Below are 15,033 nucleotides of genomic sequence, written 5' to 3'. Positions count from 1 at the left end.
CCAGGAGATCCTTTGAAACTGGTTGTGAACTGCTATGTGGGTGATAGGAATCGAACCTGGGTCCTCTGTGTTCCATAAAGCAGTCAGTGCTCTTAACCACTGAGCCATTTCTCCAGCCCCGCTTCCTTATTCCTCATCTGTTCCAATCCCTTTGCAGTCAACACCTGCTCCAGGCTCTTGTTGCCTCCCATTATTAGTGAGTCTTCTGGACTGGAGCTCCCTCTGCTCAGACTAATAAAAATTAATATTATTGGCCAGATCATGACTCATCTACAATACTAAGCACTTCAAATTAATTTCTAAAATTAAATCTTCAAAACCCTACCAAGTGTGATTAATCTGTAGAAATGAATGTAAATAGACGAGGTAATTTAAGAATTTAATTTCTCACTAGGTGGGGATGGTGCACACCCTTAATCCCAGCACTTGGGAATCATAGGCAGGCAGATCTCTGTGAGTTTGAGGCCAGCCTGGTCTACAAAGCAAGTTCAGGACAGCCAGGGCTACCAGAGAAAACCTGTCTCGAAAAACCAGAACTGAATTCCCCTAAGGAAAATTAATAAGTAGCCCAAGATTCAAATGCTTTTAAATTCTAAACTCGGGCTGGAGAGGTGACTCAGAGGTTAAGAGCACTGGTTGCTCTTCCAGAGGTCCTGATTTCAATTCCCAGCAACCACATGGTGGCTCACAACCATCTGTAATGAGATCTGGTGCCCTCTTCTGGCCTGCAGGGACACGTGCAGACAGAACACTATAAAAAATAAATAAATAAATAAATAAATAAATAAATAAATAAATAAATAAATAAATAAATAAATAAATAAATAAATAAATAAATAAATAAATAAAAAATCTTTTAAAAAAAGAAGCAAGTACAATGTAAAGTAGGTATATATAAAAAATATATAAATTCCAAGGGCAGTACTTATAAACACTTCCCTTCTCAGGAACCTTCAGTTCATTTCTGTTGCTCACGGAATGAGTTCAACCTACATCCGAGTTGGGATGGTTTCCGTCCCAGTCCCTTACAGCGTTCGTACTGGGGCATCTAATCGAGGCTGTGTATTTTTCAGTCTCGATTCTTTTGTGCCATGTGATAGAAACACTGTCAGCTACTTTAGACACTTTTCCAAACTTGACTTCTTCATGTTAAACAAAAATACCTGGAAGAGTGTTTAGCATGCATGAGACCCTGGGTTCAATCCCCAATACCATGTAGTTCACTATGTAGTTCTGGCTGGTCTTGAACTCAGAGATCCTCCTGCCTCTGCCCTGTAAACGCTTGGATTAGAGGTGTGCACCAACATGCCTGGCTATTTTTATTTCTAATTATGTGTGTTTGTGTGTCTGCATGTGGGTGTGTGCATGTGGATTCAGGTACCCGAGGAGGGCAGAGGGAGCTGCCGGAATCTGGAGTTACATTTGTGAGATGCCTGATATGGATGCTGGGAAGCTACCTGGGCTCCTCAGCAAGAGCAGCAAGTGCTCTTAACACTGAAGAGCTGGCTCAGTGGTTGAGCACACTGGCTACTCTTCCAGACAGAGGAGGTGAGTTCAATTCTCAGCACCCACAGGGTGGCTCACAGCACCTGTGACTCCAGTTCTGGGGGCTCTGATGCTCTCTTCTGGTCTCTGAGGGTACCCCACACATGTGGTGCGCATGCGTACCTCAGGCAAAACACCCCCACACAGAAAATGAAGATCTTTTAATATATATTATATATAAAAGGCCAGAGCCTTCTCAGGACTCTCACTCAAAAAGCTAACTGACAGCAGAACAAATGCTGTTTGCCTGAAAGCTTTAGGTTTTTCTTCCAAATTTCATCCCGTTGAACTTAGCTTCCTTTCCCTGTGCGTTCTTTTTTTGTTTGTTTTTTTTCTTGTTCCTTTTTATTTTTGTTATCCTGGTGCTAATCTTTGTTTACCCAGGTTCTGGCAGGGTTTCTTTTCTTTTTTTTTTTTTTAACCCTACAATTAATTACTCCAGATGGCAGACTCCTTGGAGTTTTCCAAGCAAACAAAGACGGCAGGAAATGGGAGCTTCCTGAGAGCCGGCTCTCCGTGAGTCCGTGAGTCCGAAAGACGCTTTGTCTTGCAATATGCTCGCCCGCGGTTGCTCTTCTTTTTCGCAACCGGTTTATGATTCCAGGGAAGGGCAGGGAGGATTTTTAACCTTTCCATTTAACACTGGCGCTGATAGTTTGCCCTCTGGGTCTCCTTTGGAAACCTTTACTGTTCTGTTTCTTTAGAATGCCTCCATTCCTTCCGCTGACCCGCCGTGCCTCAGAACAACTCTCCACACTGGGAACCTTTGGCCTAAGATTGCTTTTTCACTGGTAGGCGCTTCCTGCCATGCTGAGGGCTCTGCCTTGGCGGATGCTCAGCCTTTCCTCTAGGCTTGCACAAATGGCTTGCTTGTGACTTTGGTTGGTCACTCCTGACTGGTGAGACACCTGGTAGCCCTCCCCCAGCACACACCCCGAGTCCACATCTGCACTGTCTTCTCAGAAATGACTACTGTAAATGTAGGGACCACAAGGATCTTGATCAGCACATAACCCAGATCACCTGAAATCACACAACCATCCTTTAGTCCCGTGTTTCGAAACCCCCAGAGACCACCAAGGAGCTGGTTTCCAAGCAAGCACACAAGGGTCTTTTTTATTGTCAGGTTTGAACCTGGGGGTAGGAGTTTTTAAAGGGAAAAACCACAAGCCACATGCCTTGGCATCTTGGGATTGGGTAGAAGGGATGGATATGGGGCAAGGTGATTTTTTGAAATTACTAGTCTAGACTTTCGACGTGAAACCACATCTGAAACTATTGGGTTAGACTTTTGGCAAGGAACCACCACCTGCTGACAGGATTATCTGGATATCTGCAAGGGCCATAAACTGCAGACAGAGTGTCTGCAGGAGCATCTGGATCTTGTTAAATGTTACTGCCCTATTTCTTTTTTTTTTTTTTTTTTTTTTTTTTTTTTTTTTTTTTTTTTTTTTGGTTTTTCGAGACAGGGTTTCTCTGTGTAGCTTTGCGCCTCTCCTGGAACTCACTTGGTAGCCCAGGCTGGCCTCGAACTCACAGAGATCCGCCTGCCTCTGCCTCCCGAGTGCTGGGATTAAAGGCGTGCGCCACCACCGCCCGGCACTGCCCTATTTCTTAATTGACTGCTTCTAGGGTATCTGTTCGAGTTGTCATGGCACATTCCTGAGGTTCTTCCTGGAACTGAGTACAGCCCCCGGTCACCAGGTGGTCTAAGATGGTGGCCTTTCCCTAAGATGGAGTCTGTAAAGTCAAGTCTAGGCCTTCATGTTGCCTTCACAGTCCCAACTCTCTGCTGCTGAAGGGATGAGGAGGGACCAGTCTGGATGACTAGAGGTTGCTACTCCTCTTCTTCTCCGGGTACAAAGGAGTTGTATTTCCTGAAGGGACCCTGACATCCATCCTCAAGGGTGGGAGATGGGACTCAGCTGGAAGAGTGATTGCCTAGCATTCATAAGACCCTAAATTCAACCCCAGCAATGCATAAATCTGTAATCCTAGCACTCAGGAGGTAGAGGCAGGAGTATCAGAAGTTCAAGGTCATCTTTAGCTACCAGGCTACATGATACCGTTAAGGAAGGGAAGGAAGAAAGGAAAAGAAAGAACCCTCAGCGGATGGACTTTCTTCTGCTCCCTCTCCTTGCACCCATCCCTCTCTAGCCTGTCAGTGTCATTAATTCAACATTGATAAACACCAACTATGTACCACGCATCATGTTGTACTAATGAAAACACTGAAAAAACAGGGCACAAAGCAAACTCCTTTCTGTGAAGAGGTGCTCGGCGAGGGCTCCCCCACAAACATCAGTTAAGCTGAATTTTGAAAGATTGTAATTCACCAATGAACATTGCTCATTCTGCCTACTTAGAATTATTTTATTTATTTTGTGTGTGTGCGTGCACACATTGGCGTGCATGTATGCCTGTATGTATGTGTGCACTGTGTGCAGTACCCACAGAGGCCAGAAGAGGGCATCAGATCCTCTGGAACCAGAGTTACAGGTGTCTGTGAGGAACCTGATGTGGGTGCTGGAAACAGAATCTGGGTTCTCTGCAAAAACAACAGGTAGAAATATACTTGACAAGATTCTCATTGGAGAAACCTGACAGATATCATTCAGGAGTCAAAGTTAAAATACCACATTTGGGAAAATCACCTCTGCATTCAGTTTGAGGCACTGAGGAAAACACAGCAATATTTCTGTGGTATTTCTACCAAAAAAAAAAAAAAATCATGAGTCTAATTATAAAGAAATGGGAGAGGGCCGGGCGGTGGTGGCGCACGCCTTGAATCCCAGCACTCGGGAGGCAGAGCCAGGCGGATCTCTGTGAGTTCGAGGCCAGCCTGGGCTACCAAGTGAGTTCCAGGAAAGGCGCAAAGCTACACAGAGAAACCCTGTCTCGAAAAACCAAAAAAAAAAAAAAAAAAAAAAAAAAGAAATGGGAGAGGGGCTGGAGAGATGGCTCAGTGGTTAAGAGCACTGACTGCTCTTCCAAAGGACCTGGGTTCCATTCCCAGCAACCACATGGCAGCTCACAATCGTCTGTAACTCCAGTTTCAGGGGACCCAACACCCATGGCAAAACACCAATGTACATAAAATAGAAATAAATAGCCGGGCGGTGGTGGCGCACGCCTTTAATCCCAGCACTCGGGAGGCAGAGCCAGGCGGATCTCTGTGAGTTCGAGGCCAGCCTGGTCTACAGCGCAAGATCCAGAAGATCCAGGAAAGGCGCAAAGCTACACAGAGAAACCCTGTCTCGAAAAACCAAAAAAAAAAAAAAAAAAATTATAAGAGAGCAATTACTTATATATACAAAAGCCCAGTGGTTCTGGGTGCCTGGTTTTCCTCTGCTCTTGTTTTTCAGAGCTGGGGATGGAAGCCAGGGCTTTCTGAATGGCAGGCAAGGACTCTACCACTGAGTTATAGCCTCAGCCCTGGATGATCTCGTGGTGTTCTTTCCAAACTCTCTTACTTTTCCTCCTTGCTCTCTTAGACTGCTCACTCTGGACATAGTTAACCATGGACAAAGAGACTCCTGCAGCAAAGAACTCGGGCTTTTTGCCAACAGACAGGAAAGGACCCTATCGGAAGGGATCCTCCAGCTTCAACCAAGAATGCAGACACTCTTCTTTTCCTTTTCTTTTTCTTTCTTTTTCTTTTTTTTTTTTTTTTTTTTTTTTTTTTTTTTGAGATAAGGTCTCCCTATGTAGTCTCCCTGGACTGCCTTGAGCTTGCTTTGTAGACCAGGCTGGTCTCAAACTCAGAATCACCTCTGCTTCCTGGGTGTTGGGATTAAAGGCATGAGCCACCATACCTGGCTTCCCAGCCATCATCTTGACTTGTAACCTCATTACAGACCCTGGGTAAGGGCCATACAGACATGGCAACTCCATTCCTTGACTGTGTGTTCCAAGAAAATGGAAACAATGTGCCACGGAGGTGTCTACATATCCTGTCGACTGCAGTGTTACAGGAACCAAGATACGAAATCACATTAAGTGCCTGCTAAGAGGGATGAGTGGAACAGATGGAATATGTACACAATGGAATATTGGCCGCTACAGTTTTTTTGTTTGTTTGTTTGTTTTTTAATTTTCCGGAGCTGAGGACCGAACCCAGGACCTTGTGCTTGCTAGGCAAGTACTCTACCACTGAGCTAAATCCCCACCCCCACCCCCACCCCCGCTACAGTTTTTTATTGTTTTTTGTTTTGGTTTTTGGAGACAGGGTTTCTCTGTGTAGCCCTGGCTGTCCTGGAACTTGCTTTGTGTAGGTCAAACTGGCCTCAAACTCACAGTGGCCTCGAAATCACAGAGATCCACCTGCCTCTGCTTCCCAAGTACTGGGATTAAAGACATGTGCCACCAGTGCCCAGCCTATTTTAAATTTTTTAATGTTCATTTTACATGTAAGGGTGTTTTGCCTGTATGTACGTCTATGGGCCTTGTGTGCCTGGTGGCTTCCAAGGCTAGGAGATGGCATTGGATCCCCTGGAGCAGTTACATGACTATGAGCCACCATGTGGGTACCTGAAGTCCAACTCAGATCCTCTAGAAGAGCAACTAGTACTCTTAACTGCTGAGCCATCTCTCCAGCCCCTTATTCAGCCTTTAACAAGAAGGAATGCCTTTAATCCCAGCACTTGGGAGCAAAGGCAGGTGTATCTCTGTGAGTTCAAGCCCAGCCTGGTTTACATAGAGAACTCAAGGACAGCCAGATACATAGATAGAGAGACCCTATCTTGAGAGAGAGAGAGAGAGAGAGAGAGAGAGAGAGAGAGAGAGAGAGAGAGAGAGAGGAGGTTCTGCCATTTGCAACAACACCAAACCCAGGAATCGAACTCAGGTCATCAGGCTTGTTGGCAAGCACTTTTACCCACTAAACCATCTCAATGGCCCAAAAAGTGTAGCTTTTTGCCAAAAGGAAGACATAAATGCAGGAGATCAGCACAGTTATAGCACATGACTACTATTGGCTCTGTGGGGGTGTGTGTGTGTGTGTGTGTGTGTGTGTGTGTGTGTGTGTGTGCGCGCTGGCCTTGAACTTAGGCAATCCTCCTGCCTCAGCCTATGGAATTGCTAAGACTGCAGGTGGTGCACCCACACTCAATGTATCATATTCTATTTTATTTATTTATTTAGAGACAGGGTTTCTCTGTGTAGTTTTTGTGCCTGTCCTGGATCTTGCTCTGTAGCCCAGGCTGGCCTCGAACTCACAGAGATCCGCCTGGCTCTGCCTCCCGAGTGCTGGGATTCAAGGCGTGCACCACCACCGCCCGGCCTGTATCATATTTTGAAAGAAATCTGAAGTGTAGATTTTAGGTGATCTTCCCACATAAGCCATTCCACATTATGTACAGGCTTCAAACATCATGATACATGATACATGTATACACAAGTTTGATTTGTCAATTGAAAAATAACAACCAATTTTTAAAAAGAACTATTTAACTAAAGTGCTTCTAGAGTCCTGTCCCTCAGACTCTATGTAAAATAATGTTTATTACTTCAAGGCAGTAAGTTGGGAATACATTTTGTTTGTTATCTCTGTGATACAGTTCTGCCTGTCCTGGATCTCACTCTGTAGACCAGGCTGGCCTCGAACCCACAGAGATTCTCCTGTGTCTGCCTCCCGAGTGCTGGGATTAAAGGCGTGTGCCACCACTGCCCGGCCAAGCGAACACATTTTTATCCAGCAGTGAATAGTTCATAAACTAGGTCTTATTAAAGGGGATAGATTATATATAGACTTGGAGAATGGTGCTGTTTGTACTATGTAGTCTGGCTAGCCCTGTAGATATTTGTCTGTGGTCCCCGCAAAAGCTGCAATTGCTTTTTCCAGCCAGACACATATGTGTAGTTTGGCTTGTTATATTTTATTTTTGTTTTTGAGGCCATAGTCTTACTATGGAGCTCAGACTGGCCATCCTCCTGCCTCAGCCTCCTGGAATTATAAGGCATGAGTATACTTATGCCTATACCAAGCCTGGCTAAGTTTACTTTGGTTTTTCTGCTTTCAGTGCTGTTCCATCAAACCCAAATTCATAGGAACGCCAGGTCAAGTGTTCTAGCACGGAGTCCCTCCTGCCCACCCACAGGTCTGCCATGGTAGAGGCTGGGCAGGTAGGTTTAGGGACCAAAGGGCGTCAAAAAGTTCACAGGCAGGAAGGACTGGAAGCCAACCCAGCAATGAATTTTGTTTTTCTCCCTTCTGCTCCCTCCTCCAGGTCTCCTCAATGACCACCAGACATGACGAAGAAGAGATGGACAATTTATTCCACATCACCTGAGCCACAGACGAGGCCGAGTTGAGGGAGGGGAACGCAGGCTGGTTCCCAAATCCTCCTGTGCTCATTCTTTGTCGCGATGAGGACAGACCTAGCCAATGGTGGCTGGGCAGGGGGCTAAGATGCATTTAGATAAATTTAGTGCCTTTTGGTTAATCCTCCTCCTTATCAGGATCCCGGACGTCCTTCTGGCTGCTGGAGGGCTGCTCGGTACTCATCAGAGGCCCCGTGGCTCTGCTGTTGCAAGGACTGTTGATGGAGGAGGAACTACTGTCCATCACGCTCCAGAAGCTTTTATGGTTGAGGTAGCAAAGGATCCCTAGGGGTGGGGCCCAAGAAAAAGGGAGAAGCAGAGGCATGGAAGGTGACAGGTGAGGTGAGCCCTGGGGAAGGTTAGGTCCCTATGGACTCTCCGGGTGGGCATGGGGGTGCTGCCTGCCCCTTCCCTCCAAACATCCTCTGCCCTGACCCACCCGAGTCCCTTCCTTCCCGAGGGCGCTCCTAACCACTCACCACAGGTGAGATACAGGACGAACACAAGCCAGCCAATGAAATAACTCCACCCGATGGGGACCGATATGTTTCTCTTCAGCTCGTAGATCCAGAGGTTAATGGGGAACAACAGGAGGATGAGGAAAATGAAGGTGACTGGGAGGCAAGGGTGGAGAGATCTTATTCTCACCTAAGAATCGTACAGGAGTTCTGCCTCATCTGCTGAGCTACAGCCACCAACCACTCACACCGAGTCCTCGACCCCCCGAGGAGACTCGAGGAAAGCAACCCTCCTGTCTACAGGATTCCAGAAGTGGTGTTATCTCTGCTCTCACGTCTCTCCTCCCAGCGCCCCAAACGCTCGCTCCACCCCCCAGAGGAGAGGGAGACATGCCCAGGACGACGTGGGACAGGGAATCAAGGACCTTTTTCAGAGCTGGGGGGCACCTTCACAGAAGCTCAGGATGATCCCAATCAAGCCAAAGAAAGGCATTCTCTGCAGGCGGGGCAGGTACGGCAGGTGCAGCCAGGCGGTGAGGGCAAAGCCCAGCCCCAAGGCCAGGATGAAACTTATCTTAGCCACCCCCAAAAGTGGATGGATTGTCCACAGCTTAAAACTGTCTAGGGAAAACGATAAAACAGGGAGGGACTCAGGATTCACAAACGTGAAATACGATCAAATGAACAAATATGAGGAAAACACTCAGGTCGTGCAGAACCAAAGAAATGCACAATTAAGATCATAAATACTTTTGCTCAAGTAACATTCTTGATCCAGAGACTGCTTGGTAATCCCAACCACTTAAATATATAAATAAGAGCCAGCGTGGTGACTCACCCCTATGAGCTCAACACCAGCAAGGCTGAGTAGGAGGAGAGACCTGGGTTTGAGGCTAGCTTGAGCTACACAGTGAGTTACAGACCAGGCTGGACTACAATGTAGTATTTCAAAAAAATAAAAAATAAAAATAGCCGGGTGTGGTGGCTCACACCTTTCATACCAGCACTAGAGAAGCAGAGGTGGTCTGATCTCTGTTAGCTACATAGTGAGACCCTCTTTCAAAGCAAAACAAAACAATAAAAAATTTTAAAGCCAAACATAGTGGCCCACTTCTTTAATGCCAGCATTCCAGAGGCAGAGGCAGGCAAATCACTGCAAGTTCAAGGCCAGTCTGACTTACAGTCATATATAGAGAGAGACTATATATATAGCAAGTACCAGGACAGCAGGGCTACAGAGAAACCTGATCTCAACAAAACAAAACAAAACAAAAAAAATCAACAGAGTGCACGCCTTTAATCCCAGCACTCGGGAGACAGAGGCAGGCGGATCTCTGTGAGTTTGAGGCCAGGCTAGGCTAAGTCTACAAAGCGAGTTCCAGGAAAGGCGCAAAGCTACACAGAGAAACCCCATCTCGGAAAAAAAAAAAATCAACAAGAGAAAAATAAAAAGGAAAAGAAAAATCAGGACACAAATAGTAATTCTCAAAAGAAAAAATATGCAAAATGTCAATGGACTTGCAAAAGCGTTCGTGGCTCTCCAAGTTTTCAAGAGAAATCTTGTAAATGCACTCACAGTTTTAGACCCTGAAGCCTGGAATGGGTGGTAACTGGCCAGTTCCGGAGGTTGACTCCAAAACATCTTCCCCATTGTCCCAAGGCAAAGTGGTTGGCTCCTTCTGAATGAGTCTAACTTCGTTAATGACCGTGGCCTCCTGGGCCACGCCTCTCAGGTTGTTCCTTTCCTGGCATGACTGCATGTTTTTCGAACCCTTTACCCTGTTTTGTTTTGTTTTCTCTCCCAAACTCACTGCAATCTGGCTAAACAGGGCCAGATTCTTCCCACACACCAGTCCCAAAGGCTTCTTCCTCCCACGAGATCAGATGTGGTTACAGGAATGCCCCCCCCCCCCCCCCCCCCCGACTCTTCCATTACCAGCTTTCTGTGTTAGTTGCCTGTTCATCTCTGACTAAATACCCAACAGGAACAGCTTCAAATGAGAAAGGTTTATTTGGGCTCTTGGCTTCCGGATTTAGTCCATGGTCACTTGGCTCCAGACAATTGGGCCATTGTAGTGGCGGGAGCGTGGGGCACAAACTGTGAAAAGCATAGATTCTTCACTGATTAGAAGACAGAAAGTGCTGGACATGGTAGCCCATACCCTTAATCCGAGCAGAGGGAGGCAGAGGCAGGCGGCTCTCTGTGAGTTCGAGGCCAGCCTGGTCTACAGTGCGAGATCCAGGACAGCCAAGGCTACACAGAGAAACCCTGTCTCAACCAAAAACCAAAACAAACAAGCAAAAAGGCAGTGAGTGCAGAAGTCAGGTGTGGTGGCTCATGCCTGTAACACCAGCTCTCAGGAGGCTGAAGAAGGCTGTTCAGAGTCAGCCTGGACTACAGAGTGAGGCCCTGGCACAATACAAACAAACAAACAAATAGAAATCAAATACGCAGTAAAGAATGAGCACAATTATGCAAAACCATTTAAAACTTTCCACACACACACACACACACACAAAAAAAAAAAAAAAAAGACTGGGGATGTGACTCAGTGTAGGCGCTTAGCATGTGTGGGGAGCACCACAAAAAGAAAATGCCGACCGGGCATTGGTGGCGGCGGCAGCGGCGCATGCCTTTAATCCCAGTACTCAAGAGGCAGAAGCAGGTGGATCTCAGTGAGTTCGAGGCCAGCCTGCTCTACATAGAGAGTTCCAGGACAGCCAGGGCTACACAGAGAAAACTTGTCTTCAAAAACCAGAAAGAAGGCCGGGCGGTGGTGGCGCACGCCTTTAATCCCAGCACTCGGGAGGCAGAGCCAGGAGGATCTCTATGAGTTCGAGGCCAGCCTGGACTACCAAGTGAGTTCCAGGAAAGGCGCAAAGCTACACAGAGAAACCCTGTCTCGAAAAATCCAAAAAAAAAAAAAAAACCAGAAAGAAAAGGAAGAAGAAGAAGAAGAAGAAGGAGAAGAAGAAGGAGAAGAAGAAGAAGAAGAAGGAGAAGAAGAAGAAGAAAAGAAAGAAAGAAAATGCCTAGCCATCTTTGAGTAGCACCACAGAGTAAGATACATATAATTCTGTATCTGCCTTTGTAAAGTTTACACTTTCTTTTGTAGGTGAAAAGCACTTAAGTATTGCTAGTTCATGGGGTATGACTCCCGGCTCCAATCTTCCCATCTACAAAATAAGGTCAATTATCCCCATCTCTTGTGGCCAGTGAACAATGTGGTTGGACAAATAGCATGCCAAAGACGATATTTTTTGTTTTCCCATATTTTTCCTTAAGAAGATATAATGGCTATATACCTGTTTTTTGCTTCTGTGAAGGAGAATGAACAGACGGAAATGGACATCCAGAACGGGACATTTCAGAAGGGGTGAGGGGAGAGCACGAAATGAAACTTGAGTCAGAAATGAAGCGGCTGTGAGAATTTAGGAAAGGAAGGACTGAGGAAGCCAGACAATGAAGGGGAAGTGCAGTGCTGGCCCCCAGAGGCATGATGTCAGGAGAAGGAAAGGAAACCGGCAGGAACTGGGGAAGGAGTGCAAGAGAACACTCAGGGAGTCGTCTCAGGGCTCTGGGTATGCAAACCCAGGCAGAAACCGCACCTCCCAGGTGAAAAATGATGTTATTCGGGAATGATCCAGACATCTCTCAACATTCTGTGTAGCCCTGGCTGTCGTGGAACTCACCTCAAACTCACAGAAATCCGCCTGCCTCTATCTCCCAAGTGCTGGGTTTAAAGGTGTGTACCATCACTGCTCAGCTCGTCTTGACATTCTTAAAGCAAAGTCCTTTGGACTTTTCCCAAAGAGGTGACATCTACTGGATCAGGTGAATTGATTTGACCAAACCAAAGGAAGAAAATGACCCTCAGAGGCCACCATGCCAGCAGAGCTATCTTGCAAGTCAAATGAAGATGGCTGATAGGAGGGAACAGGACTGTGGGGGCCACCCCAGAGGTCAAGGCAGGCTGGAGACCTGGGATGGCATGAAGGGACTCACCTTTCCCACTGTCTGAACTGGAGCAGCTTTCAGAAATGCAGACGTACAGAAGCCCTGTGGACATTTTATGGATCGAGGTGTAGACTCTATTGGTGATATTTTTGGGGGTAGCGCTGATGGAAACGACTCTTAGAGGGGTACAGCCATTTCTTGGAGAAGACCATGACCAGAAGAAGGAGGAAGCCCACCAGGCTGAATTCTGAGGCCACCACCTGGACCATCCAGCGGGAGCTGTGTCTAATTCTCCACTGAAAGGGCAGCACGGAGTTGCGGCGCTGATCTGTGAGTGACCGCCTGTTCCTGCTGCGAGAAGGGCCGGAGTCCAGCACAAGCTCTCTCTGCTCTGCCCAGGCCACCCCTCCTCCATCTCCCCACTAGGCCTCCTCTTCCTTCCTGGGCCTCTGATGCCTAGTCTCTGCCATCTTGGGTGTTTGTCCTCTCCAACCTCCCACCCCCCCTACCCTTTCCACACTCACCTGGCTCTTATCTCCTCAATTTCTTCCTCAGTCAGATCAGGTTCCATCACAAGCCTAGTGTCTGAGGAAGAATGGGGAGACCTCTTTTCAGGCACCTGAGCTCCAAATCCAAGAGAAGGCCTCGCCCCATTCCGCTGAGTGGGCCCTAACTGCCATGGAATATTGCTGGGGAGCAGGGAGATGGGGGATGGGCTGTGGATTCAGCTCCTACCCATTCTCAAAATTCTATTCCTCTGGCTCCAGCCCCCTAACTGTGGATCCAGTGCCTCCCTCCTAGCTGCTGCCTCCAGTTACCCAAGGTCTCTGAGAGACCCCACTTCTCTAATCCTAAATGCTCACTGACAGGGAAGGAGAGGGAGAAAGACAAGCCTCTGGGAAAAGACCTAAATAGCTTCCTTCTTTATTGTTGGATGCTTCTTCCAAACATACGGCAACCTTCCCACTTCTTCCCAGCTTCTCCGCTTTCCCGTCTGACCTTTTTACTCAGTTCCCATCAACCATGTGACCCCCGCCCCTCACTGCCCCTTTCTCTTGACAGGTAGTTCCTATGCAGCTCAGGCTGGCCTGGAACTCACTGTATATCCCAGGAGGACTGACTGAAAAAAAAAAAAGAGGAAAGGCAAGAACATGACTGCTCCTAGGTAAGGTGGAGGAGAAAGTTTATTGTAGATAAAATGAGAGCATAGGCAGGGACAGGGACTTCTGGGAGAGTCACACGTGAAGAGAGGGGAGGGGAGAGAGGGGAGAACCAGCTGCAAAAGCCAGGAGGCCCAAAAGACAAGGGGCAACCAAAATGGCTGGGTTACATAGGGAAGTTCAGGGCGGCGGGGTGGATATAGAACTGAGGGATGCTGGGAGAATCTGGCGGCCAATGTCTGCTTGGATATGTTAAATAAGCACCACAGCCATTTACTTGTTCCAGGTTTGAGACCTAACAGTGACCTGTGACCTCATAGCAATCCTCTTCCCTCTGCCTCCCAGGTGTGAGGTGAGGTACCGGTGTCTGACTTCTTCTTCTTCTTCTTCTTCTTCTTCTTCTTCTTCTTCTTCTTCTTCTTCTTCTTCTTCTTCTTCTTCTTCTTCGTCTTCTTCTTCGGATTTATTTATTTTTATGTGCATTGGTATTTTGTCTGCATGTATGTCTGTGTGAGGGCACCCGTTCCCCTGGAACAGGAGTTATGACAGTTGTGAGCCACCATGTGGGTGCTGGGAATTGAATCCAGGTCCTCTGGAAGAGCAGCCAGTGCTCTTAACCACTGAGGCATCTCTCCAGCCCCCATCCCTGGCTTTTTTCCTTTTCTTCATCTCTTCTTTTCTTCTCAGTACCCGAAGAGGGAGGACAGGAGTGAAGACAGACCTAAGGTGTCACGTAGACTGATGATCTTTCTGGTGATCAAACTCAGGTTGATAGGCTCAACAAGAGCCTTTATCTGCTGAGCTGCCTCTTGGCCCGTTTATGTGTATGTTCATTTGTTTGTTTGAGACATAGTTTCTCTGTGTAGCCCTGGCTGTCGTGGGACTCACTCTGTAGACCAGGCTGGCCTCAAACTCAGAGATCCGCCTCCACCTCCACCTCCGCACGCTGGGATCAAAGGCGTGCGCCACTGCCACTTGGCTGCTTTGTATTTTGTTGTTGTTGTTGTTGTTGTTGTTTTCGAGACAAGGTTTCTCTGCGTAGCCTTGCGCCTTTCCTGGAACTCATTCTGTAGCCCAGGCTAGCCTCAAACATCCGCCTGCCTCTGCCTCCCAAGTGCTGGGATTAAAGGCGTGCGCCACCACTGCCTAGAGCGGCTGTATTTTTGAAATATCTAATTTACTGATCTTTTGAGGGCGGAGTATCCGATGTGTCTTTATTACAACTGAGCCTCGATCCTAAAGCTTCCTTCGCTTCATTTTCATGGAGTAGCTGCAGAGGTTCAAGAGAAAGGCCTTCTGAGTAGTAGGCAAGCTCTTCCTGCCTGGTTAGAAAACATTCCAGTGTTTCCCCCCTTATGATATTAGTTTTATATTTTAATTTTCTCACTGGTTTTGTTCTTTTGTTGCTCTTCACTTTTCCTGTCGGTGTGCAATTCCACTCTTGGATCTCTTCCTTAGTTATCTGTCCCTGGCATTGTCTCCAGTACCCACATGTGGCTCCTCAAGCTCCAGGTGGCATGTTCCGCATGCTCAGGATGTGGCCACACTGCTTTTTTTGTACCTCAGTCCATTCATCTGGAAGGCAGACAGC

At 47.2% G+C, this 15,033-nt stretch overlaps 1 protein-coding gene across 1 annotated transcript; it reads right to left on the bottom strand.

Moving 5' to 3' along the window:
* Nucleotides 1–7,778: 7,778 nt before the first annotated feature.
* Nucleotides 7,779–12,853, bottom strand: Odf4 (outer dense fiber of sperm tails 4). Its single transcript, XM_052759560.1, is given in 6 exon segments — nucleotides 7,779–8,151; nucleotides 8,346–8,480; nucleotides 8,772–8,945; nucleotides 12,331–12,430; nucleotides 12,432–12,630; nucleotides 12,807–12,853. Coding segments are annotated over 6 exon segments (822 nt in total). The 3' UTR covers nucleotides 7,779–7,984.
* Between the last annotated feature and the right edge of the window lie 2,180 nt (nucleotides 12,854–15,033).

This window comes from Peromyscus californicus, unplaced genomic scaffold (assembly GCF_007827085.1).
Source record: "Peromyscus californicus insignis strain IS unplaced genomic scaffold, ASM782708v3 Scaffold_3__1_contigs__length_106647218, whole genome shotgun sequence".
Classification (NCBI taxonomy): Eukaryota; Metazoa; Chordata; class Mammalia; order Rodentia; family Cricetidae; genus Peromyscus; species Peromyscus californicus.
The sequence above is the reverse complement of the archived record's forward strand: the minus strand, read 5'-3'. Positions and strand labels throughout refer to the sequence as shown.